At 47.0% G+C, this 25478-nt stretch overlaps 1 protein-coding gene and 1 long non-coding RNA gene across 5 annotated transcripts in view; one reads left to right on the top strand and one right to left on the bottom strand.

The window, feature by feature from the left end:
• Positions 1-18103, top strand: part of IL13RA2 (interleukin 13 receptor subunit alpha 2) — a 33612-nt gene extending 15509 nt beyond the window's left edge. For 3 of the 4 annotated variants that reach the window (XM_087748942.1, XM_009465321.2, XM_087748940.1), the window contains exons 2-10: positions 2334-2492; positions 6085-6236; positions 8387-8540; positions 9003-9123; positions 10975-11159; positions 12292-12449; positions 13302-13446; positions 14116-14218; positions 15164-18103. In XM_087748942.1, the coding sequence (XP_087605068.1) occupies positions 2414-2492; positions 6085-6236; positions 8387-8540; positions 9003-9123; positions 10975-11159; positions 12292-12449; positions 13302-13446; positions 14116-14218; positions 15164-15206 (1140 nt within the window). In that variant the 5' untranslated portion in view covers positions 2334-2413 and the 3' untranslated portion in view covers positions 15207-18103. Of the gene's footprint in view, positions 1-356; positions 527-2333; positions 2493-6084; positions 6237-8386; positions 8541-9002; positions 9124-10974; positions 11160-12291; positions 12450-13301; positions 13447-14115; positions 14219-15163 lie in introns of those variants that run through there. The other variant, XM_087748941.1, reaches the window with a different exon arrangement.
• Positions 2511-24839, bottom strand: LOC148056712 (uncharacterized). The gene is made up of 3 exons (XR_015702667.1): positions 24703-24839; positions 23571-23747; positions 2511-2621 (listed from the first exon to the last, which is right to left on the bottom strand). It is a non-coding gene; the product is annotated as an uncharacterized LOC148056712 (long non-coding RNA).
• Positions 24840-25478: the final 639 nt, after the last annotated feature.

Here is a 25478-nt window from a genome sequence, read left to right as displayed (position 1 = left end):
AGCCCCGAGAGGCAGGAGCAGCTGGACTGGCTCTGGAGCCAGCAAGCTCGGGAGGAGGCACTGCGGTGGGTCAAACCGGGGCTGGCCCCAGGGGGCCACCGGCCGGAGCCACATGGGCCAAGGCGCTGTGTGGGGCCACCGCTTGCAGGTGCGGGGACAGCTGTGGCCTGCTGCGAGGGGCTCAGGCAGCCTCCGGCAGACAGCCTGCACTCATTATGCCATTTGGTTTTCATTTTAATGAATGATTTAAGAATTTCAAACATACCTTTGACCTACTTGAGCACAGTTACAGCAACAATTAGCACCAACACCTCATAAATCCCGTCAATGCTTTCTCTGGTGCTAGCTTAGTAAAGCCTCTGATCGTGCGGAAAGTGCCATAACATTGCAATGTGGCATCTGATCCCTGAAGAGAACAGATCAGCCTCTTTAAAAACCTCCACATTTCTACAAAATGCAAAGTTTTGAGCAGAGCAGCCATGAGGCTGCTGAGGAGCTCGGCACTCCCGTGCACTTAGAGGTCCAGGTAAGAGCACTTTGCTGGTTTTAAATCTTTCTGCGTAAACCTTTGTTTATTTTTTACTCACCTCGTGAAAACATGTGAGTATGTTAAAATTAACTCTATTGGAAATGTAAAAAGTTTCCTCCACTAGCATTCATGGGTAGTCCTTGGATGCTGTTACTCACCAGCTGTGAGTTATAGCTGCTGCTTTTCCCAGCTCTGTAAGCCAGCTCTCCTTATCTTTGCATCCTTGTACTGAATTATGAGACCTTTCCGAGGCAGCGGCTTATGCATGCAGCCAGGTTTGTACTGACACAGGTTTTATGTCATGTTCAATATGTTAAGAAGTAATTCTGGTCGTTTCTTCTGACTGGAACTTCTCCATATGTTCTCATTTCACAGTGAAACAGAAAAATTACTGGTATTGCTTATACTTATGTGATGGACTCGGGGAGATCTGATATTAATTTAAATTAGTTAAATTTAATTTTAATTTTAAAATTAGATGTTAAAATTGTTGTGTATTTTTAATTGCTGCCATGTGTTGCCAGTTAGAATTTCTGGTTAGTTTAAACTCCCCCCCTGCCCTCCCAGCACAACCTGTCTCCTCCGGCTCCCCTGAGCCACTTCTTCTTCAAATGATGGGGTTTTTGTTGGCCCCAACCCTCAGATTTCCCAAGGTCCCTCTGACTTGAAGCTCTGCCATTCAGCAGACCCCCAATTTTGTATTGTCACACCACAGCCACGGGTGCTGAGGAGTAAGCAGCCACGCTACAGTATGACTTGGGCGTCCACCTTTTATAGCCAAGGCTCCAGGGACAATGTAAAGTGAGTTTGTAATCTGAAAGGCGTGCAGTGATGCATTGTATGTTCATGTAGATGTTGCCATGTTCTTACACAAGCAGAGCTCAAGCAGTAGCCTCCAACTTTCAGAAAGATTGATATCTATATCTATATGTAAACTATATGATCTCTCTCTCTCTCCCCCCATCTCTATCTAATCTATACCTATACCTGTATTTATATGTAAAAATTTAAGAATATATATATATATTCTTTTTACCTGTAATCCATGTGCATTCTGGCATAGGGAAGCAGGCTGGGCTGGTGTGTCCGTAGGCAGCGATTCCTACCCACCTTCAGCATGAAGTCTGAAGGAAGGAGAAGCCCCCTCTGGAAACTCTGCTCCTCTCTCCCTCTCAGTGCCCATCTTCCCTCCAGCAGATCTGCTCAGGAAGAGAAATCTGTCCTCTTCAAAAGTTATCATGACAATTAAGATGACTTCTCACAAGCATTCCTACCATTTCTTTTTTTGTTGGAGGGCGAATTGGAAAGGAAATTCTCTCTCTGCCTTTTTTTTTTCTTTTTAGTCACCAGATCCTGAAACACGAAAGCCAAAAGCACTGCTGACAGTTGCATGAGCCATATCTGTTTATCACATAAGGCAAGGCTCAGGCATCCTGTGTTGTTTTTTTTCTTTCAATGAAAATGTCATTGTTCTGGGTTGCTTCCTATGGCAGGCAGGTCAGTCGCTCAGCTGTATCACTCTTTCCACAGAAGACGTGCAGCAGACATCTTGGTGACTGAAGTACAGGCTGACGTGCCTTTGGAGAATGTGCTCAGCTAGCCAGAAACAATTTCAAATGAGGCCAAAGTCATCCATGTGTTGCCATCCCCAAAAGTTGTTACAAAAAAAAGGACCTCTGGGAAATGATTAATCAGACTTTGTAAACGAGTAAAAAGGCGCTTGTTGTCAGTGCTCGCCCTGCAGAGGGAATGCCAGGGCCCCACTGATGCACTGAAGCCTTTCAACTCCGCTTTATTTCTCCAGCCTCCTTGCACACGTGCCGTGGGACCGCTTTTCTGACGCCGCACACCTTCCAGCGGGAACCCCTGACGTTCTCCCTCTGAATGGCTCTCCAGCAGCTTTACACTCTCTCCGTGGCGCTGGTGTGGGGCTGCGTGGCATCCTCCTCGTACCACACCACAGGTAAAGCTCTGCATGCCTTTCGTGTCGCTGCCTAACGCGTGTTTCACGTTAACTCAGACCCTTTATGAAGTTAGTCCTTCGACCAAAGCTTTTCTTGTGTGTGTTACAGCGAGTGGCTGATTTATAAACCTGTAATCAATTGTGTAAATATATTGTGTGTTTAGTGGATATTTTTCTGAGTAACTTCAAAAGGAGCAGAAACTGCCTTTGGTGCACAGCGAATATATTGTTTGATATAGAGTTACCAAATATAAATACCACTTGGATGCATAAATGCTCCTGAGCGTGGTCCCAGCTGGACAGACTGTGCTAGGTGTAACAAACACAAAGCTTATTCATAATCGGGGAATAATACTTTCTTCTAAAAAAATGTTGCTCTGCAAGCTATCATCCATGGCAATGGCACTTCAAGTAACCTTTGCTTCAAGCCCTTGAGCAGCTCTTTGCTGCACCGCGCCAGCCAGCCCCAGCCTCCGGTAGCTGGGACTTTGTACCCCAAAGCTTTCCTTCTTCAGAGAGACGGCAAGTGGGTCTGGCTCTCCCTGCTGCAGCCAGTGCATGGTGGAGAGGTGACAACTTGGCCAGGAGGGCACTGAGAGGCTCCCGGTGCTGCCAGCCAGCACGCACGGAAAGCTGCCAGCAAACATGTTGCTGCCGTGCCAAGCGGCATGCCAAACATTGCCTTTAAAACGGGCTTCTCAAAACACAAAAGTCACCCCCACCTCTCTGACCAGCACAGAGAAGTGCAGACATAGACAATATGGGGGGCACCTGGCAGACTGCCATTTTTCCACTGGCAAAATAGGCAGAAAATTGCAAAATCTCCTGCTGCTTGCACCACCTAAGGCACTGCACGGTGTGGGGCGAGGCAGTGGGAGGCAGCTGGGGATAAGCAGGGAATTCGTCATCAAAGCTGCAATGTTCAAGCGAGCACGCACGGCAGCCAGGAGCGGGTGGCCGTGAGGGCGGCGGCCGTCTAGCCAGCACATCGCTACCTGACTCACCACCATGCAAATCAGGTAGAGAAGTTGGGGTTTTTGGGTTTTTTTTTTTGCAAGAAACATTCAGGAGCAGCTTTCCTTCAAGACTGGATAACAAAATAGAGTATATCTAGTCCTGTGTTCTGTATGAATGATGGGAGTAAGACTGGTTTGTCATGTAATATTGTGAAAATGAGAAACTACAAGAGACAATGCTGACATTTAAAAAAACAATCAAATCCCAGAATGCAAACCACATCTCAAAAAGAAGCTTTTCAGCTTTTCCATTCCCTCTGAAAGCCAGTCAAAATTTATTTTGCAAGAATTGCTCTTTACAGTTGCAATTTTTTTGAAAAAATATTACTGTTTTGTTCAAGCTCAGGATGGAAATAAATTTCAGAGCGTTACAATTTCCAGTCAGAAATTGTTTTTGACCAATCTAATCCTCTCTTGACTGCTTATCATCAGGCTCATGACAAAGACTAGTAGCTTTTTGCTTCCTTGTTTGCATAGCTGCAAGGCTCAGCATTTATCTGCTCAGGAGGATCTTCCCGAGCGCAGGAGAGTCCAGCTCGCAGGCCTGCCAGCAGATCTCCTCAGCCAGCCTGTTATGGAAATCACACATGCCAACCACCACACCAGGGTTCGACTCTAGGACACAGTGCGCTGGCAATGTGGAAGCCCTCCGTCACGCAGCCCTGGCAGGCTCAGCCTGGGCTGGCCGGTGGGAGGAACACCCCTTTGCCTTCTCCCCCCTCAGCACAGCTATAACTGGCCCTTCTGGACAAGCTACTCATTCATTTTTTCAGCAGCTGCAGCTCTTCACACACTGGTCCCACAGACTTGCTGTCCCCCACGCTGCTCTTCCCTTTCCTGGAGCCTTTGCATGTTTGTGAAGACCCAGGAGGTGGGTGAGATGCCCTCACCTCACCCCTGTTCCCACCTCTGATGCCCACCAAGAGCCCAGCTTGAGCACTCTTTGCACAGGCAGAGATGCCCGTGCCCCTATTCCCTCTCCTCTGCCCATGCTGGGAAATCTGTGCCTGTTGTAGCATAGTGATGTCAGACCCTCACCTCCTGCTCCCGCTGCTGGGGCTGCTGAACACAAGGTACTGCACATGCAGGGCCATGCCCTGTTGCCCCAGGAGCTGGAGCAAGCCCACCAACCCTCTCTGAACCCAGGCTGTATTCATGAGACTCACAGTTGGTGGGAGGGAGGGTGTTTTACTTGTTACACACAAAAATACATAAAATCTAGTTTTTCTCCAAATTATTATAGTCCGTTGTTCCTTGCCCCAGCACCTCCCTAAAGACATTGCCATGATAGCCTACTTTGCCATCTAACGTAACAACAAATCTCCTATGGAGCTTTCCATGCTGGGAAAAGTGGGATCTTAAGACTCGTGCCTGTGGTGTGTTTCATTTGGGAGAATTTGCTCAGAAGAAATAAATCCTCCAATGATGTTCTCTGCAAACTTTCCAAGGAGCACATTAAAGTTTGATTTATATCACTGTCTTCCACTGAAAGATATTCTCAGGGTCTGCTTTCATGTTGGATTTATTAAAAGAATAAAAGGAAAAAATGGTGTAAATCCTGACGAAGACATGAAAAAGGTGGCAGAGAAGCCCATGACCGGAAGGCCAGACTCAAACAGAGAAGTGGTGGCAATGCTGGACTGACACTGTCAGGAGATGGGATCCAAATCACCATGAAAAAAGTGTATCATGCAGTGAATACGTAGAAACCCAAATGGATAACCTCACCTCTAGACAGTGGAGAAAAATGAGCTTAGATGTTACAAAAATTGACTTCATTTGAACTAATAAAACTGAAGAGCCAAAGAGCTTTCATCATGTGAATGACAGCTCCATGCAGAGCTGGGCTTTTAGGAAGCATGTCTTAGTATGGAATTCATCCATATTATGTGCTGATTTATTGACATATGGCAGCACCTTACAATAGCTTAATAAAAGCCAGATTGACTGTAAAAGCACCTTTTTGTATAGCTGATAGATGTCCAAAATAAGACTGATTTTAACTCTCTCCTTTTCTGCTTCTGTATGTTTTTTGTCTTGGTTTTTCATTAACCTTTAATATACTTGAAAGGAATATTTAAAGCAATATGGGCGATTTGTGTCTGATACGGTTAAGGAATAAAAGTTTCCCTGACAGCATGCTGTGATCTGTCAGCCTGTGTTGGTATAAGTGCCCAACACAATGTTTGCAAGGATACTTGTCCTGACAGTCGGTAAATATCCTAAGTTAAAAGTAAGCAAATATAGGACTTGAAAGGTCATCCCAGGACAGTAGTTTTGCTTGAAACTGTTTGAAGAAGAGTGTCAAAGATGTGGCATTCTTTGTGCCTTTTCAATGGCCCTTGAGTGTTTTCTCTGAGCATCAGCAAAACCTGTTTTTTTGGGTGGTGGGCAGGAGAAGAGCTTGTGCATGTTCGTTGAGAACAGGCTATTAAATGGCCAGGGCTGGACCCGGCCTGGCAGCGCTTCCCTCCACATCCAGCAGCTGCATTTGCCATCTCATCAGATTTCACGACTTTTTTTTGTTTTCTTTACATGGACACTCTGTTTTACCCCCTGCTTTGTTTTCGATTTAGTTGCTCCCCCGCAAGACCTTCAGATCACGGATCCTGGACTCTTAGGTTCTCTCGATATAGAGTGGAAACCTCCACGCAATGTACAAACCTTCAACGAATGCACAGTAAAATACAGGTTTGAATACCGCAACACCGGTGACAGAGACTGGAAGGTAAGATAAAGCACAGTTTAATCCTCTTAAATCCAGGCTATTGTTCTGCCTTTAGTTACTTCACAGGTTTATGTTTGCATTTCAAAAATGAGTGTTACCAAAGCAGTTCCAGCTGTCCATGAAAAAGCCAGACTGTTCCAGTGGTTTGAATCTTTTGCCAGATGGGAATGTGTTTTGAAATGTAACAGCAGCAGCAGTCCGAGAAGGGGCTATTTCTGTCAGAGGGTGTGGCGCTTGCTGCCAAAAATAATCCAATAATAGCTAGTAGCATTACTCATTGTAAAAGACACTACACTTTTTAGTAAGTCTTTACGGGGCTTGAACTGAAACTCCATGTCAACAGACCCTTAGAGGTGCAAAGTAGTGAATAAATAAGAGATTAAACTTCATTAATTATCCTAATGCTCTAACATTCCCTTTATCCAGAAGAGTGTTTCTAATACCATTTACTTTTGTCTTTTAGATATGGTTGGCTCTAACTCAGCCCTATGATAAAATTGTCAGTCTTCTCTCGTTGATGTGTAGCAGGGCAATAGCAGACAGGTACAGTACAGGAAGGGCTGCAGGAATATATTTTGGGAGTGCTTAGCAGATGAAAGCTGCTGCAGGGCTAGGAAGGTAAATGGAGTGGGGAGAGGAGAAACCCAGCAGTAGGCTGTTTGGTTGGTGCAAGGTACCGAGGAACACATCAAAAACACACTGAGGATGTCCCCCAACAACAACCCAAAATACAGATTAGTGTCCTGAAAGAAAGTGAGATATTTTTTGCACAGCCCTAAAGCAAGAGTGCTAGAGAGCTTGCCAGCTCAAGAAACCAGGGAGAGAGAGAAGGAGCAGTCACATCGGGTTAGCAGTGCTGTGGTCCCCGGCCTTGCTGTGAACAGTGTCCGCATGTCCTGCGTGAGCTGGTTATCTGCTTCATCCACCCGAGGCAGCAAAGCCAAGGCTGCCGGGCTGCGCTCAGCCACCATGCAAACGGGTTTTGGCCCAGCCGTCCTACAGGAGCCTGCAGAGGTGGAAGAGTGCGGTGCCTCCCACCCTGTTTCAGCTATGGATTGCAATCACAAGAGCATGGAAAGGGACTCTTTGACCTGACATTGGTCGTGATGCACATCACACTCCCAGCCATGCAGCAGCATACAGCTGCGCAGATTCTTCTATGATTATTTTAACTGGCATTTAAAAAGCATAAAGGAAAAAAACATGTTTTAAAAACCACATCAGAATTCCCTAAATCACAAGTAATAAAAGTGTCTTCTAAAAGGCAGATCTAGAAAGTAGAAAAAAGGTCACGTGGTACCTTGCCAAAACCCCAGATAAGGTCACGGAGAACAGTCAGTCTGAAAAAAAAAATTCCATGAGACGTCAGTGGAAGCAAGAGTCATCGATGTCTGTTAGAAACACAGGGCTCAACACAGCTCTGACACTCTGGGACTGCTGACAAAAAGCCTGACTGGGGGCTGTGCCATTGCAGTTCCCACTGCCAGCATGCGCATGCATTTTACGGCACGTTACTTCTCTCCTGCTTGGGCTAATGCGACACCTTCTCTCTCGCCATGTGTTGTAACTCTTGCCAACTTATTTTTCCCTTGTGTAAAGTAAGGGGGAGTAAGTTTGAGGAAAAAAGAAAGAAAAACCTCCAGAGGGGTTGCTCAAAAAGTCCTGCAAAGGGCTAAGCCCAGCAGCACGCGCCGGTGAGGCTGCGCTGCGCTGCCTTGGCTGCTGCTCCGTCCTTGCAGGGTGTGGTTGTACTTCCCATGGGAACCATCCATTACAAGACTCGTTGTTCCTTCTGTTTCTGATTATCTCACATGACGAACATGTGCCTTTTATCTGGCTTTACGGCAGTATCCTCGTCAGACCCTGCCCCGTGCTCCGGGCTGATGGGGATCCCTTGAACCATAGTCTGCACTGTCTTGTCATTGCTGGTGTCCTGTGGGGTGGAGGGCCTCAAAGCCAGTGAGGCTGGACAGAGCAGGTGGTACAAGCGTGCTGGAGAAGCACTGGGCAGGAGAAGCAGGACAGAAATGTAAAGAAACGTTAAAGCACACAAACGAGCCTACTCACAGCTAGGGATGGAGCAATGGTAGCTAATTCTGCAGCCCACTTAGCAACAAAAGAGGTGCTTATAAAGTCTGTCTTTCAACCAGGTTATTTTTACTAGGAAGCTAAAATTCAGAGTTGGATTTGACCTCAGCAGGACTGCTGAAGTGAAGGTACAGACACTACTCGAAGGACGGTGTACCAATGACGTGGAGGTGCAAAGTGACTGGATTTATGCTACCTTTCAGGTCCCATGGCAAGGTTAGGAGCAGCCTTCGGTACCTCGTGCGGTTTTGCACTTTGCATGAGCCTGTTGCATGAACCACTGCTGGCCTGAGGGTTGCTGGATGGAGAAGTCATTGCGGGGCTTGTTGAGGTATAAGATACCATCTGCTTCCACTGGCTGTGGCTGTGGTTACTGGATACTGGGGGCTTATTGCCTCTGCCCGTACCCTGGCTCTGCTGGGTTGCCCTGCATGAGCTCCACTGCTGAATGAAAAGCTCAGTTGTGCATCTTTGTGCTCTAAGTACAGTGACCTGGCTTTTACAGGAACCAGAGCACTTGACAGCAAAACTATCTAATAACGGTGACTGGCCTTCTTCTTTTTTCCTTTTTTGTCTTTCAGCTGCAGCACACAATTGTTCAAAGACGTAAAATGATGTTTCTGCTGAGCCTGACTGTTTACGTTGCTAAACAGTGGTTATTTCCTTCTCATTTGACAGGAAAACTGGAATCAGAGGTTCGGAATTTCCACTGCATCTATCATGACTGGGAATACCTCAAGTGCACTTGGCAACCAAGTCGTCTTGCTCCTCGTGGCGTACGTTATGGACTATATTATTGGTATGTATCAGCAAAATAGAAAGACATCCAGGCAGCAATCAAGTGAACCTCTCAGGGTACTAAAACGCCATGGCAAATATGCCTTTATGGCTGGCAATGCTATTACACAATCCACTCAGAATGAGCAGAAATAACGCTCCAAGCAACAAGTGCCTTCTGGCAAGGAAATACCAAATCCCCACTTCCTTCCTCAAAATCAGGCTCGTGCTAACTTTCTACAGGGAATGCCTTCTCCCTTCGTCCTTTCCCTTTTATTCACCTCCCATGGAGTGCTTTCTGTATGTTGTCCATCACAAAGCCTTGTGTTTTCCCTTTGCTGAACGTACATGGATCGTTCTGGCTGCCCATTTCCCTTGGTCACAGTGCATATATCTCCATAGCACAGGATTCAGCAAGAGGTTACCAAGCTCAGTGAACCCTATAGAAAGAGCAGGCCTTCTTGGCAACTAGAAGTTTTACTCTTCAAATATATTTTCATAGCCTTAGCACATCTCATGCAAGCAAACATGCTGCCAAAAGGTAGTAGTAATGCATGTTTCTCAGTTGTTTCTTATATACTGCAGCCTAATGATTCTGTTCTGCAAGAAAAACAAAGCTGAACTTAGTGGTTTTGGACAAAGGAAATGCTGTATTTGTGCTTCAATTCCTATGATACTATGGTAAGGATGACTAGTTAGGAAGTCATTGAGTTTCATGCCTTTGGGCCATGTGTAGAAAACGATAGCTGCTTTTTAAAAATAGTTTCTATGTAGCTCTTGGAAATAGTCTTCAAAGCAGAAACACTGATTTAAAACCATTTTGCTAACTGAAAAGGTCTGCTTGAAGGAAACCATGGAAATTCATGATTCGTTCCTAAAAAAAAAAAAAAAAACCAACACAAAAAAAACCCAACAAACCCACCCTTATTTTAACTGCCTGTAACAAACCCAAGCATTCGGATCTGGGTCCCATCATGTAATGAAGGTGGGTCAGAACACAGCCATAGCATCCTTTGATTCCTGTAACTTAATTTTTATAGCACTACCACATGAAACTTTTCTCTGAAACATAATGTGCTGTGCAGGGAGCCTTTCATTAGGTGTAGAGTACAGAGGGTGGATTCAGCCCTGCCTCAAGGGCACTAACCCAGCAGGAGTCTTAAAAAGTAATATGAAACGCCACTTGGTATTTCCAGGATGGGGCCAGCAGCTAAGCTTTGGGGAGTGGCCCCCAGAGACAGGAGGCAGTTTGAGAGGACAGGGTTGTGGTTGCACATTAGCTAATAACGAGCAAATCCCTTCCTAGCTCCCACCCCTGGCTTCCATTACCTGCCCATGTAGATGCACAGGACCTACCCGCAATCAGCTGTAGCAGCTCGTTAACACTCATTACATTCATGGCACACATCACCTGCCACAAACCGCTGCATTTTGGCTTGGGAGGGGACCTTTCTGCAACTCCAGAGTTGGTGGCTGATGGTGCCATAAGTGCCCCATGGGAGGATGGTTGCCTCCCTGAGTAGGGGCCAGATCCTGCCCTGGCTCCACTCACACAGTGGTGCCTTGTTGAGGTCTCTTGTGCTCTGGGAATGGGCTTGGGGAGAGGCTGGCACAGCCTACAAACCAACCTGGCAAGACATCTGTGCATGTTAATTTGTTTTTTTCTCCTCCCCATCCTTTTCCTATAGCAGGAGTCCAGGTGACCAATGCATAATAACACTGTGCTTTGGATCACTTGTGAAAGGCAAAGACTGGGTAGGATATAGGTGATACTCAAGGCTTAGGTCCAATCAAAAAAAAAAAGCCTTACCCAAGTAGTAACTGCCATTGCTTTCATTATTTTTTTCTTTCTGTTTTCCTAATACGCTGCTAGGTATGAGGGGCTGGACCACGCAGTGCAGTGTGATGACTATATTCAGGATCACGGTATAAACATCGGCTGCATGTTGCAAAATCTGACCCAGGCAGAATATAAGGATCTGAGCATTTGTGTCAATGGTTCGGCGGCAGCCACTCTGTTACGGCCATTGTACGTCACCCTTCGCCTTCACAACCTAGGTAACACCGGCAGGAAAGCAGCAGGGCTCTGGGGATCCACACGGCCACCACGCACCCAAGGCTTACGTCTTGCATAAGGGGGCTCAAACAAATGTGCGCTCTTGTAGATGGGTGGCTGTAATGTGTCTGGGTGGATTTCCCATGGAGAAGGGGCTATGGCACGTGCCACACAGGACTTTAGTTTCCAGCAGTGTTTGCAGGCAAGCAACACTACTCTGCACCCACCCTGGAGGGTCAGTGGGTGCCTCCAAGTGCTGCGCTCGGCAGCTGGACAACTCAGGACATAAATGGTCTGCTGGGCAGATGGCAGAGCAGCTATGGGTTTTTTGGCTCTTGCAGCACTGCCACAGAGGTGGCTTCATTTACTCCTGGAATTGAAACCGCTGCTCCACTCCTGCAAGCACAGGAGAAATCTTTGGGCTTTGCTGTTCAAACCAAGCTAAGGGCTGGGGAGAATTGAGTGCAAGGTGTGATGGGGTCTGCCGGAGCAAAGGTGGATTTCAAAGCCATTAGAGACAGGGAAAGGAAGCAAAGGATGGCATGATGTATAACCCAATACACGCACTCGCTCTTTGTTATGGGCACTTACCATGCTGATGCATTTACCCACGTGTAAATGTTAGGGGGACAAATAGCCAGTCCTCCAGTTAAGCCACTGGGCTAATAAGCAGGATTTCTGGATTCAATTAGTGCTGCCATGTGCTTCATGTGTGGCTTTGGGCATCTGACATAAACCAGAGCCTCTCCTGGGATGCAGAGAGTACCGGGCAAACCCTGCGGTATCTCACTGCAGGGGCTGAGGCTGCCCTCGCAGCACAGGGAGGGCCAGCCGGCCGCACTGCGAGTGGAACGTGCCGACCACAATGCTCAAGCCCCAGCATTTCAAAACCCCTGCACCACAGCCCAGAGCGAGGACCTAGCCCAGCCCACATGTCAAGTTAAAATAAACAACCCACCCTCTAGCCTCAGTGACATCCTGCTCCTGCAGCATCGTGGCTGATAGCAATGGGAGCTCCGAAGTCCCATCAACGGGGAAAAGGGGCAGAGGCTGGCGGTGATTAACTGAAGCCTTTCCCACCAGGAGCTGTTCGATTGCACCTCTTGACCTTCTCTCTTTTTGTTCCCCCCCTAGCAAAGCCCTCGCCCCCGAAGCAGATGGTGGTTTCTGTGTCTGCATCTGAGGAGCTCCACGTGGCATGGAGCCCGCCGGGTGGTGAAACACCGCCCCAGTGCCTGGAGTACGAGGTTCAGCTGGCAGAAGATCAAGGGGAGGCCAAGGCTGCCTGGGCGGTAGGGACAACACGCACTGTGCCGCAGGGAGGAGAAGGGGTGGGGGAGCCCTGCCTGGTGGCCGGCAGCGGGGAGGCACGCTGGAAAATTGGGGTTCGCACCAAGTTGCGGATGCCTTGTTAGCTCCCCTGTGCATGGACTGTGCAAAGACGTTAGCTGATGCTACCGGTGGAAAATGCTGACGGGCTGCTCCATTGCACATGTTCCTACTTAACACCCTGACCTCCAGCCGGAGCATTTGCTTTAGCAGTAACAGATCTCAGCGCGAGTCTCTGAGCGATCGCTTTCTCTGGCCTCCTGCCTGTTATCTTAGAAAGCAGTCATCATGGAAATTTAAAGGTTGTTGTTTGTTTTCCTGAATATGGTGGCACAACTTGGCCCAATGGAACTATAATTCTAATCTCTCCAAAGAATCAGCCTGGGACACAACACGTCCTTTATGCACGGTGCTTTTTCCTTGTGCATTATCCAGGTGCAGTTTTGATCGCAAAAATGGCAAGAAGTAATTAATCATAGGGGACATCTGAAGGACATTTTTTCTTTAATTGCCATATTCTATACATGAGTCGTCTTAGCTAATTTAATGAAAGATTCCATAAATTAAAAGGCATAAACGGCAACATACATGACGGCACCCCCCAGAATGTATGTATTTTCAGTAGATTCATCTCCGTAATCGTCTTATTGGCATTAGCTCGTCCAAAACTATTATGAAATCATTTAAAACTGCCAAAACATAATCCAAGGGTTTGCAGAGCCTGGAGAGTATGTTCAGAAACATCAGGCCATGCCAGAGAGCTACTGGTGGTGGCATGTAATTCCTTGACATTTGTTCTCTGTTTTGTTTCTCAGTCTGTGTCAACCCAAATGGAGACCGCTTTAACGATTTCCAGAGCAAATCAAAGCCGTATTTCATGTGTTCGTGTCAGGGGGAGAACAAATATTTTCTGTGCTGACCAGGGCTTTTGGAGTGAATGGACGCAGGAGTGTTTCTCTGGTATGGAACCCAAAGTGACCAGCATTTCTTTTACATCCTTTATAAAGCCTGTTTGGGACCAAGCACTGATGGCTGCCATGGGCATCTGCTGGTGTCCAGCACTGGAGGTGGGATCCTGGCTTAGTTGTAACTCAACCTACTCCAGCACAGCCATTCCTACAGCTTTGCATCTCCACTGCACTTAGCAGGCAAGCCCCAAAATATTAACACTTCTGCACCAGCACCTTTCCCCGCTGCACAGGGATGGCTGTGATGGAGGAGCGACTGCTTTGCGAGAGGGCATGTGGTACTCGGAGTCTCTCCGCAGGGCATCCTCCTGGCCACCCTGCACCACGGATCAGCTCCGTTGCACCCCGTAGGCTCTATAGGGCTGTCCCCATGTGCACTGCCTCTGCTGTAAGATGCTGAAGGCAGGGAAGAGGCACATAGCAGTGGCTACATAGATATGCAGGATATATGTTACCCTGAAGGAGTGTGTTACCTTATACAGTAACATAGACATGGCATATATCTGAAATAAATGAATAGATAAATAAATAAATAAATAAATAAATGTAAGGTAACGAAGCTGGACACACTGAGTTTGCACCTGAGCCCAAGCTTTGTAAGAGGTAATATGACCTGTTCTGGAAATAGCATTTTCTTATTTGCTGTCATTTATCTTTACAGTGTCCAGAAAAGAGGACAAGCAGCTATTTATCCTTATTCCAGTCATTCTGAGTTTGTCAAGTAGCCTCATAATATGTATATTGATTGGCCAGTGCAAGAAAAGGTAAGCACCAAGGCAACCTGTCCATGCAATGTGCTTTTATGTGGGTGTCTCAGACTACAGTTATAAATGAAATGACATATTAAATACTAAGAGCCAGACATTAATAGATGCTCTAAGATGGGACACCAAACAACAGTTTATTTTCAGGAAACAGCCTTGTAAGTGTGGCTGCTTCTGATATGAAATGCCTTACAACAACCCATAAACTCACAGCAGAGACCCAAATCCTGCTCATAGGAGCCCAGACTGCTTCTGTTAGATGCAGCAAAGTTACTTGCATGCACAGCAGCATAAATAATGCCATTACCTTGCCCCAAACCACTCAGGCAGCAGAGATTTGTACTGGTTGTGTTAAAGAAGTGCCATTTTTATGGGCTAAGGCTTCATTCTCCTTGTGCTCCCGTCTCAGTTGTTTGTGTTCACGTCAATGACGGCATGTGGGGAAAGCAGACGCAGTGGATGAACTTTCCCATATCCAAATTGTTGGTACTGATGATGTTTTCTTCAGCTCTGAAGGATCATTTAGAGAGAACTGATCCCCCGGTACTGATAACTACTATCTTTTCCTTATGGCCATATAGTGTGAGCAAGTGGGTAGCTTTTCTAGGCAGTGATGCCTTTTAAAGCCTCTCCCTCATCACTGATGAGGGACAACTGGCTATAGAAATACTATATATTCGTGTTGTTCTCAGAGATGAACTAACACCTGTTTGGTAGTTGAATGCATGGAGTCTGAGACACACTCTCCTTCATCTTTGTTTTGTATCTGCCTTTCAAATGGTTTGGTTCATGAAATTCGAACAAAGTGTAGATGCTAGCAAGAAAACTGTGGAAAGCAAAGGCTTCCCACATTGCCACTGGGATGCAGTGATGTGTGATGGGAATGCTGTAGTGTGTCCCCAGCTGTCTCTCGGTGCTGGGAATAACAGTCTGTGCTCATTTCAGATCCCCAGCAGGAAAGCCATTGCATGCATCGGTGGGATGCTAACTCTGCTTGCGACTGCTGTACCACTTGTGTTTAATGGACTGCTCTTAGAACATCATCCCAAGGACAGCCGAGAAGCCCTGAGCTTTCTATAGCCCACATGGGTCTTCCCTACCTGCTGCCATTGTGAGGCTGGTTGTTGCAATTCAAGTCCTCAATGGGCCCCGGAAAACATTGGAGGAGTTTTAACCTGACCCTGGAGCAAGCTGTTTCTGATAACAGGACAAGGGAGAAAAAGGAGGCAATGGAAACTGCCATGAATAAAGATAACACGTTGCTATGTGGGTTTGGTTTTGATTTTTTGAGGACTCTAGAAATCTGTCAACAGGACGCACACTGAAGGGCAGCACCTCACACACAACGCTAGGTACAAACGCCTGCATCTAGCCACTGTGCCCCACCTTGCTGTCACCACATCTTCCTAGTCCCCAAATACTCAGCCTACTGAGAGCATCCAAATGCTGAACGTGAGCTACTTGAGCTCTTTAGTTCATTAACTGATATGCCTTATCTGTTGCAAAGCTGAAGTGGGGAGGCCTTGAGAGAAACTTTTGCTGTAAAAAGGCATGATCACAGCTACTGCAAAGGACAGAATCTTCGGAGGAGAAGTGAGCAAAGGCAGTGTGGGAACTTCTCTAGGAAGTGGGCACTGGTACCAGAATTCAGTGAAGCACTCAAGATGTCTCTCAACACCATGTTTTCAGCTGATGAAATCACTGCCTGATTTTTAAGGAACCATTCCCTATGATGATGATAAAAAAAAATTTAAAACATCAGCACTAGATGAGACACTGTCCTCCAAGCCCATTCTGTTTTTTTTTGGTCAAAGAACTAACCAACTCAAACCCAGAGGTTTAGTGTGCTTTCATTTCATCTGAACAACCCTGAAAACATATTTTCTTGCAGGAGCATTTATTCAAAATGGGAATTTCTAGTGAACAGTGGAAGCTCAGAGAGAAAATCAAGTTTGCATCAATCAGCTATGTAAAGAGCCATGCTAAATCTAATCAGGCACAAAACAACACAGCAAGTGCTGTCTTACACATCCAACTGCAAAATTATTCAATCACTATCAGCTGCTTCCACTGCTAAATGGGCAACAACCCAGCATTATTTGGGGAGCAACCAAAGGAGGAAAGCACCAGAAAAAATGGTCTATGCACAGACTGGAGCAGAAATGAAGTTTCCTGGCTGTTGTTACTTTGATGAGACACAGCCTCTGCCTCTACTGTCTCCTGGGGCTTCTGGCCAGCCAGCATGGGATGGCTTTGCATTTAAAAATACCCATGAGCATGCAATGGGCATTGAAATACTGTGTTTTACCTTGATGAATACAGCACATTAGAATTGGAGAGGGGAGCTGGACTTCCAAGGCACTGACCTAACAGAGAAGGTGAAAGGAACCATGAGAGAGGGAAGGGAGCAGGAATAAAGCTGGCTTGGCCCAGAAGCAGCCCCCAGCCCCAGCTCAGGGAGACCTGGCCTGCAGACATCTCCAAAACATGCTCATCAGAGCAATTCAAGGGAATGCATGGTTCATACAACAGGCCAGATGCAGGAGGCTCAGGACAGCATTTCCTCCTCTGTGTGATGGGAGAGAGCAGCTCTTTGCCTAGTGCCCTCCCGCCAGCTGCAGCGTCCCCTTCCTTCCCTCTCTGGTCTCCAGCAGGATTTTTGCAGCGACAAGGGGCACAGACCTACACCACGGCTGCCCCTGGCCAGCACTGCACAGATATTTTGCTCTGACTTGCTCTGGAGGCTGGGCTCCCTGCAGAGCAATGGGCCATCAGGGCAGGGCCATCTCTGGGAGGACCAAGCCTGGATCTCCTGCTCTGCAAGACCAGGATGAGCAGAGATGCTCAGCCAAGTCAGGTACTTTCAGGAATAGAGGACTTTTGCACATCCAGAACTGGATAGCATTTGGGTTATGGGTTTTCAGAACTGCCACCAGGGAAACAGTTACTGCACTAATAATAATGGTTAAAACCAGAAAAAACACTAGAGAAAACTATTGGAAAGAGTCCCACTGAGATTTGCCTTTACTGGAAATAGCTCCTGGTAGGACTCTGATGTTCTGGCCAGCCTCTTAAATTGTTTAAATATCTACTAAAAACACGAGTGTGTTGTGCATCTCCCCAAGGGGAAAAGTGAGGCAGGCAGCTAGAGCCCACCCTGCTGCCCTGGTTACATCTAATAAGATCTCACCCGCTTCACCATGTGGAAACGCCAGGCATCGGCATTTGGAGTGGGCCAAGTGGTGCGGCCACCCCAACCTGCTGGACAAGTTTAAGCTGGATTAAAGTTTCTAGTCTAATTTTGTCCAAAAAGAGGTAAGAAGGGAAGAAGAATTAAAGAGAATGGGCACAGGTAAGAGGTGGCAAAGGAACAGATGTTGTACCTCTGCAGCTAGAACTCACCCCAAAAAAGATCAGAGCTATTTCAGTAACCACAAAATATAAAAGATAGGCTGAAGCCTGCCTAGAAACCTGCCTAGTAACAGAGTGATAAATTAAGTACATCTACTTATGGTATCGGTATGCTGCAGCTTTACAGGAGTGTTTAGGTAAGGCAAGCTGGGCTTGGCCCCAGTGCGGGGTTCCCCGCTCACCAAACTCACCCTTGCAGAGGGTCCTTGCTGCAGCAGCAGCAAGACACCCCCCACCCGCTTTCTCACAGCATCACTTCTGCAGCTTGTGCAAAATTTAATCCTAATAGGTGGCCAGCTGCTAGTCCTTCCTAACATCCTGAACCTTGCTAGAATTTCAGTAGTATGCTTTTTTCCTATGTTTATAGAATTACACTAATTACATATTTCTTTCACACAGTATTTGCATTACAGTGGTTTAATTCACTTGCTGTAGTCCATAATTAATATTTTCAGTAAAGCGCTTTCAAAATCCCTCCTTTGGCATACTCTGCTCTTATTGTTCCCAGCTCATGTCTGGATTCCCCGGTGTTTTTACCATCTTAGCCCCACATGTCTTGTGAGGCATGTCTTTTTGCCAAACATACAAAGAGAACTCCTTTGCATAACCTCGAGTTTAGGGTCTTTTTTCTGCCTTTGACTGATAAAGTCTTAGAGCCATTTGTTGAAGAATAAAAAGCAACCTCTCCTATAGAGTTTTTTTCCCTAGAGAATGTCAAGATTTGTCAAACATATGAAAGCACGATCCTGTGCATGCTGCAGGGAAATGCAAAATCAATTTGCGTCTGTCATATTCTAACTGCTTTTGGGAAGCAGCAAAACAGGGAAGGTGAATGCCAAGGTCTCTGAGCTCACAAAATTGCTCTCCTTCTCTCACTGAGGTCTATTTTCAAGCTGCCAACAAGTAAGTAATTTGAAAACCAGTTTACCTTCTGTTTCCTCATTATCCATCCTCATATTTTCTCATTTTTCTGACTGGCCTCTGAATACAAGATTTTGAAGTGTTTCAACCACTATAACCTGCCAATGGCTGAAAGACATAAAGCAAGGCTGGCATCTCTCAGGAGCTCCTTACTCCTCTTGCACTTGAGGAAATGAAAAGGTAGAAGTATCTCACCAGCTGAGGCATCTCTGCTGAAGTTTTCCATCTCGTACACACGCTAGAAACTCCATGGCCACTGGGTGTCAGCATCTGTGTTAGGACGCAGAGGAGGAGGAAAACAGGTGCAGCATGGTTTTCGCCAGAATTCAGTATTTAGTGCATGAAAATTCAATAGAGGGGACAATGGCTCTCTCGCTGTAAGACAGATGAGTTTTATTCTTTTTGCACTGCTAAGTGGAGAAGTGTCACACCTTCGCTCCGTCATTCAGCGCTGGGCTGACTGCTGGGTAACATTGCCCCTTGTGCCTCGTGGCATTGTGACCATGGCCCAGCGCTGCTGCTCTGACTGGAGCTGTGTCTCCCATGGCATGTGCCAGCCAAAACCAGCCCCTGCCCTCCATCCCACGTTCGTGCCACTGAGCACCCACAGAAATACCCCATTGGCTCAAACTGGAGGCTCGGCCGAGCAGGGACTGCACCCCACTCTGTGTCCCTGTCTCAGTCTGGCCTCAGCTCCTGCATCCATCCCCGAGCCACCATGGGTCTGAGCACCCATCCCAGAGCCTCTGCAGGTCTCAACACCCATCCCGGAGCCTCTGCAGCTCTAGGTAGTACCTAGATCTTGAAAGGACATAAAGCAGCACAGCCCTTTTGGCTTCAGCTGCCAGATGTTGAGGCTTTGGGAGTGCAGTAACTAATGATATAATCTAAAATCTAAAGAGCTTCATGGGCCATAGCAGGGTTGCAGCTCACTGCCTTGTGCGGCAGGGTACATTTGAGAGCACTGTCAAGCTCTTTATGTCTATGTAGAAGCTGAATTTTCTCAGGAGGGTCTGTGGTTCTCATAGCTTCAAGGAAAACAAGTACAGCTGATGCATGTGCTTAACAAAACAATTTGAGGCAACATATTGTGGCTGAGCTGTCTGAACAGCTGAAACAGCTCTGCAGACCGTCTGTGTCAAGATCCTTTTCCCGGAGTACAGAGAGATAAAACAACCAGCTGAGAAATGGCGGCCACCACAAGGTTTGCACCAAAACCGAGTATTTGCCTCCCTGCCATCCTGGGCTGCTTGCCCCCTGTATCAGATCCCTGTGCAGACATACCACAGGACTGCTCTGCTCAGGAAATAAAATGCCATTTCAGCAAGTGTTATGCCACCAGACACATTTAAAAAAAAAAAAGAAAACTAAGTTAAAAATCCTAAACATGGCCTTGACGTTTCCTTTTCTGATGGATCTGCCCAAGAAACAACCTCAGTGTTTCAACAGGTCTTACTCCACGGAGAGCTGAGTACAGGCACAGCCTTAAGCATGGAGACTCGACAGGCACGGTGGCAGCCCTGCTGCGGTCCCTGACAATGCGTGCACCCATCTCCAACAGCAAGGAGAGCCCGCGCAGCACCTTGGCCTTCTCTGAGACACTGAATTAGGCTGCATCGCCCTGCCTTCGCTGGAAGGTGTGAAAGGTCACCCCAGGTTCCTGCAGCTGCAGTGGGGGGATTTGAGCCATGGTCATCAGTGATCATCTGCAAACTATTTTTTTTCTTTCCTTGCCTGGGAAGCTGTGAATGGAGGTGGTAAAGGTATGTCACACCTTTGGTGTGCTTGGATGCCTCACCAAAAGCATCAGGGACTTGCAGGAATCATTTTAATTTAGAAAAAAACCCAAGCAATAAATATCAGGGTTTTTTTCTTACAAACCAGGGAAGAACACCTTCCTTTAATAGAATTCACTTATCTAGATATCTTTAAGATTTAAAAACAAACGAAGGGTGGCAGAATGTTCTTCTTTGGAATTCAGGCAGTGGTGGAGAAAACATGCATACCAAACAGAAACATGATGTTCTTGGGAAAGGAAACTCTATATTTCAAGGCTAAAATCTGTAAATACATCAGTCCCTCACCACCCAGGCACAGGGTCAGGCTCAGAGCACTGAAGAGCTGTTTATCTGCCCACATTTGGAAAGAAAGCTTGCACTGGAACATACGCCAGATAAACCGAAGATGCCAAGTGCCCTGTGTGAATGTGTGCCACTGTAGGTGTCCAGTTGTCCCCAGCTCCGTCCTGCTTCGGATCTGTTGTCGATCCGCCTGTGTGCTGACTGCTGTGGCAGTCCACAGCAAGCCTTTTCTGCCATTCTGCTTGTGCAAAACCTGATCTTCACAAGGATTGCAGCCTCCTGGCTGCCCTTGGACAGGTCGACCTCTCCTCCCCAAGCACCTCTCCCTGTGTGGCCATGACACACAAATGCAACTTCAGTAACAGCGAACAGATGCAAAGAGTGTGCTAAACCATCCGGTGCGTACAGCTGCCTCCACGGAATGGCTACAGAAAATTTATTCAGCAGAAGAAACCAGAGACAACAGATGCAGGTTCCCCTCCTGCCTCTACGTGCTCGAACATCCTTTGCACCCTCACAGGGTCTGACTGCAGAGCCGGGGCTGCCCAGGAGCCTGGGAGAGCCGCTGTGCCACCGAGAGGTCCCCGTCTGATGATGAAGCCCAGGATAGGATAGTCCTCGCCTTTTATCTGATGATGTTCCAGCTCTTAACTGTTGAACTGGAAACATGTCCCAACCTTTGGGACTCTCAAATTGTTCTTGGCTGGTAGCTGCCCAGAAGTTCGTGCCCATGCTGCCAATTTATTTAGAAACACTCACACTGAGAAAACAATAACCTTGCTGCCTGCCAGGTTCAGCTGAGTCCACTTTTAACAACAGAGACTTAAAAGGCCAACAACACAATTTATTTTACTGAAGCAAAAGCATGAAGTTGGAAATGCAGTGACAAAGAAAAGCATTAAAAAAGTCAGACAGTGCAAGCACAAAGCAGGCTCTCGGCCCTTAAAGCTGCTCATGAGCGTTTTCTCCACTACACCAGCTAATGGCAGCCCAACAGGACATTACCTCAGCACTGCGGCTCTCCAGAGCAGACTGAAACTGGCTCCAATAATAATGTCCACAAAGATGCAGTTGTGGCTAAATAAAACTTACATGACTGCATCCAGTCAGGCTTGGGCTAGCCAAGTTGGTTGATTCTGGATGCTTCTGAGAATGTAAATGAAACATTGCTTCATACAATTTGGGGCTGGGAACACAGCCTCCACGCTCCCTTGACTTCATGTTGTCCCACTTGTGGGAGATGCACTGACTTGGCATGGCCTTGCCTGCCTTCCTCCAAAGTTGTGGCATTTTTCATGGCTTTGCAAGGACTTGGAAGGACCGTAGCACAAAAATAGTGTTCTTGCTTAAAGATGTTTGTTCCTCCCACGCTTTGGGACAAATTGCCAGGGAGGTCAGAGGTGCTGCTGTGCAGATGGCTGGCTTGGTGCCCAAGCTCTGCCAGCCAGGAGGCTGAGGACATAAGGGCTGAGCTGGGCCCCCCGCTGTACCCCTACAGGGTAAATTCCTGAGTGAATGCAAGAGCTGAGCCCTCAATCAGCTTTTCAGTTGCTGTTACTGCTGCCTCACCAGAAAGTGCAGTCCCAGGCCTAGAATACTCCACTTGTTAGAAACCTGCTTCTAATTCCTAGTTTATTTCTGGCCCTTTTTTTATGCCAATGTTTTCCTCTAGCCTAAATAGCTCATCTCCCTCCTTAGTCAGAACAAGCACTCCCTCATGTCCTGATGGAGAGCTTTCTTCACCCATCTTTCGCTCCTAGGAGGAACAAGCCAAGCTTTCTACTCTCTTCTCATTAAAAAGGCTCTCTATGCCCCTGCCTGGACTTGTGTCCCCCCACCATGCCTGTCACTGGGGCTGCTGCTCAGGCCCAATACACAGTTGTCCTGGTTTCAGCTGGGATAGAGTTAGTTTTCTTCTTAGTAGCTGGTAGAGTGCTGTGTTTTGGATTTAGGATGAGAATAATGTTGATAACGCACTGATGTTTTGGTTCTTGCTGAGCAGAGTTTACACTAGTCAGGGACTTTTCAGCTTCTTGTGCTCTGCCAGGTGCACAAGAAGCTGGGAGGGAGCATAGCTAGGACAGCTGACCCAGACCGGCCAAAGGGCTATTCCATACCATATGACGTCATGCTCAGTATATAAGCTGGGGGAAGAAGAAGGAAGGGGGGGATGTTCGGCGTGATGGCGTTTGTCTTCCCAAGCAACCGTTACGCGTGATGGAGCCCTGCTTTCCTGAGGATGGCTGAACACCGGCCTGCCGATGGGAAGTAGTGAATGAATTCCTTGCTTTGCTTTGCTTGTGTGCGCGGCTTTTGCTTTACCCATTAAACTGTCTTTATCTCAACCCATGAGTTTTCTCACTTTTACTCTTCCGATTCTCTCCCCCATCCCACCGCGGGGGAGTGAGCGAGCGGCTGTGTGGTGCTTAGTTGCTGGCTGGGGTTAAACCACGACAACAGTCCTGTCTATTTTTTAAAGCAGAACTGCCAATTAACTACAGTGCAACAGGCAATCGCATTCATTTACCCTCAAGGAATAAAGATCTGCCTAAGGGAAACCACCGTTGGTTCACCATGGTTTGCTGCATCCCCTACGTTTTTGCACAGAGTCAGGAACGCATCCTGCCACTTTGCCAAATGCCATTGTAGGACGGCCTGGTAGAGGATGCAGGTAGTTGTCTCTTCAGCAACACCTAGGAAAGGTGCAAGATAGATCAAATGCTCATTTGAGGGTTAGCCCACCTGTCTGCCAGCCTTGTGGCTGTGCTGCAAAAAGGAGGAGTACTTAGCTGAGGGGGCTAAACATTGCCGTGGCCTCAGGGGCGAGTCACTGCGACCTGTGGATCCTCTCTGAAGACATTTTGGGACATGAACTATTGATGCCTATAGGGGAGGAACCCCCAACACAGCTGAGATCTCTGCTGGGTATTTGCACTTACCTGTTGCTTTGAGCAGTATCATGATCTTTGGGAAGTGTGGGCTCCGCAGGAGGGGCACTGAAGTCTTCCTCCCCAAAAAGTTGCAGAACTGTTCTAGCCTTCAGTCAGGGGAAAGGACCCTGATTAAAATCTTTAGTGGCTTTGATGAGCATCTGTCACCAGCACCCGCCTGTTCTTCTGCAGAAGGAGACACTAACATCAGCAGCACACACAAATGTAAAACTACTCTAAATTTCAACAAATGCAACCAGGCAGTGGTCTAACAGGCACCAGCCTATAAAGCGATTTAGTGTATCAGCAATTTCAAGAACTCAAAATGTCACAATTAGATCCTATTAAAAACATACATTGGATAATTAGGCTGTATTTTAATTAAACACTAATTTATCCAATTTGTTGAACTAACTATGATTCAAGTACAGCAAAGTTCAGAACAGTGGATTTAACATGCCCCTGTGTGATGCTGCGTGATTCATTTTTCAAGTCACCTAACACCTAAGTGTTGGTAGCCCACTGGAGTGACAAAGCAGCAGCCGTTGTCCCAGGAGACTGCTGGGAAAATTGTATTTATATGCTAAGAGATCCTTCGTTTTTTGGGGAAGCAGTACATAAGGCAACATTCATAAGAGATGTAATACGCAACAAGGCTTGCTTCACGGTCTCAGTTTTCCACAGTAAAAACTTGTGACTTGTGTCACCACTAGACACTTACCCACTTGCTAGGTGCCTCCTCAAATCTTTGAAGTTGTGGCCCAGGAGGCCAGGCTTTTGCAACTTGTTCTGCAGTCGCACTGCTCAGCACAGAGTGGAGTAAATCCCCGCTGGGCAGCGTGCCAGGCCACGCTGTGCCGGGTGGTAAAACAAGCACCCTCCTGGAGGGAGCGTGGAGGACGGCTGCTGGGAGCAGTGGGCAGCTCAGGGCACCCTGCGCTGCCAGGCTCCCTCCCCATGTACCAACACACCCTCCTGCTGTCAGCAGAACCCATGGTTTAGGACAGTTTTAAGCAAAATTTTTCAGTGTGTAGCTCATGCACTTGACTGTTCGTTAAAGATCTTCTGGTGTGGTTCTTTAATTGGCAAGCGTGCCTTGCTGCATTGATTGTCTGTCTCATATATATCTAAAATCACTCACCTGAAGACTCTCCATCTCCATGCTGTTAGGGGACTGCAGCATCCCTGCACAGCCAACAGGGAATGACACATCACATAGATATTTTGTCAACTTCTGACAGCTTCAGAGCACAAGTTTCAGTGTGTGTAAAAGCAAACAAGCAGAAGACCTGAGACTTAAAGAAAAATGAAGGAGAGGCAGAACAGTCAATAACAACTTCATAGTTAAAAATTAAAAAAATAAAAGCATTTTTTGGTACATGCACCCCCACCACTACATTATCACTAGAACAGCCCACATTTCATGGTCACACCTACAGCCACATTTGATCTCCCCATCACAGGTTTCCTCTCCAGCTGTTCAGCTATTCCCATTTTTTCAAGGGAAGACAGAAGCATGATGACATCTCCTGTTGCTCTCTGGGGGTTCTGGGATATGTGTGTGTTCATGTGTGCAGATGTGTGCGTACATCTGTCCATCTCTGTTCTTCTGCTACACCTGCCCAAGGCTTGGTGGTCTTTGTATGATTTTTCCCAGGAAAAAACTTCTGATGCCTTTTCCGCCCCAGTCTGAAATGGAGACAAAGCCAAGTGCAGTTCTTGGCTTGGCATGTAGCTATCCCAATGATACTGTGACCTAGGGAGGAAACCCATCCAAGAGACATTTGCATCTTTATCACATGACAGACACTGCTTTTGGAATGCCAGATGAGCAAAATCTGTCTGCGAGAGTATCAGACACCCTTCATTTGCTCAAAGCTAAACAATATTTCTGAAGAGCTGCTTGTGGTTTGCTTT

The sequence above is a fragment of the Nipponia nippon genome, unplaced genomic scaffold (genome assembly GCF_047370975.1).
Source record: "Nipponia nippon isolate SJK-2023a ecotype South Korea unplaced genomic scaffold, ASM4737097v1 scaffold_12, whole genome shotgun sequence".
In the NCBI taxonomy this organism is placed as follows: domain Eukaryota; kingdom Metazoa; phylum Chordata; class Aves; order Pelecaniformes; family Threskiornithidae; genus Nipponia; species Nipponia nippon.
Note: the sequence above shows the minus strand (reverse complement) of the source record. Positions and strands in the feature narration are given on the sequence as shown.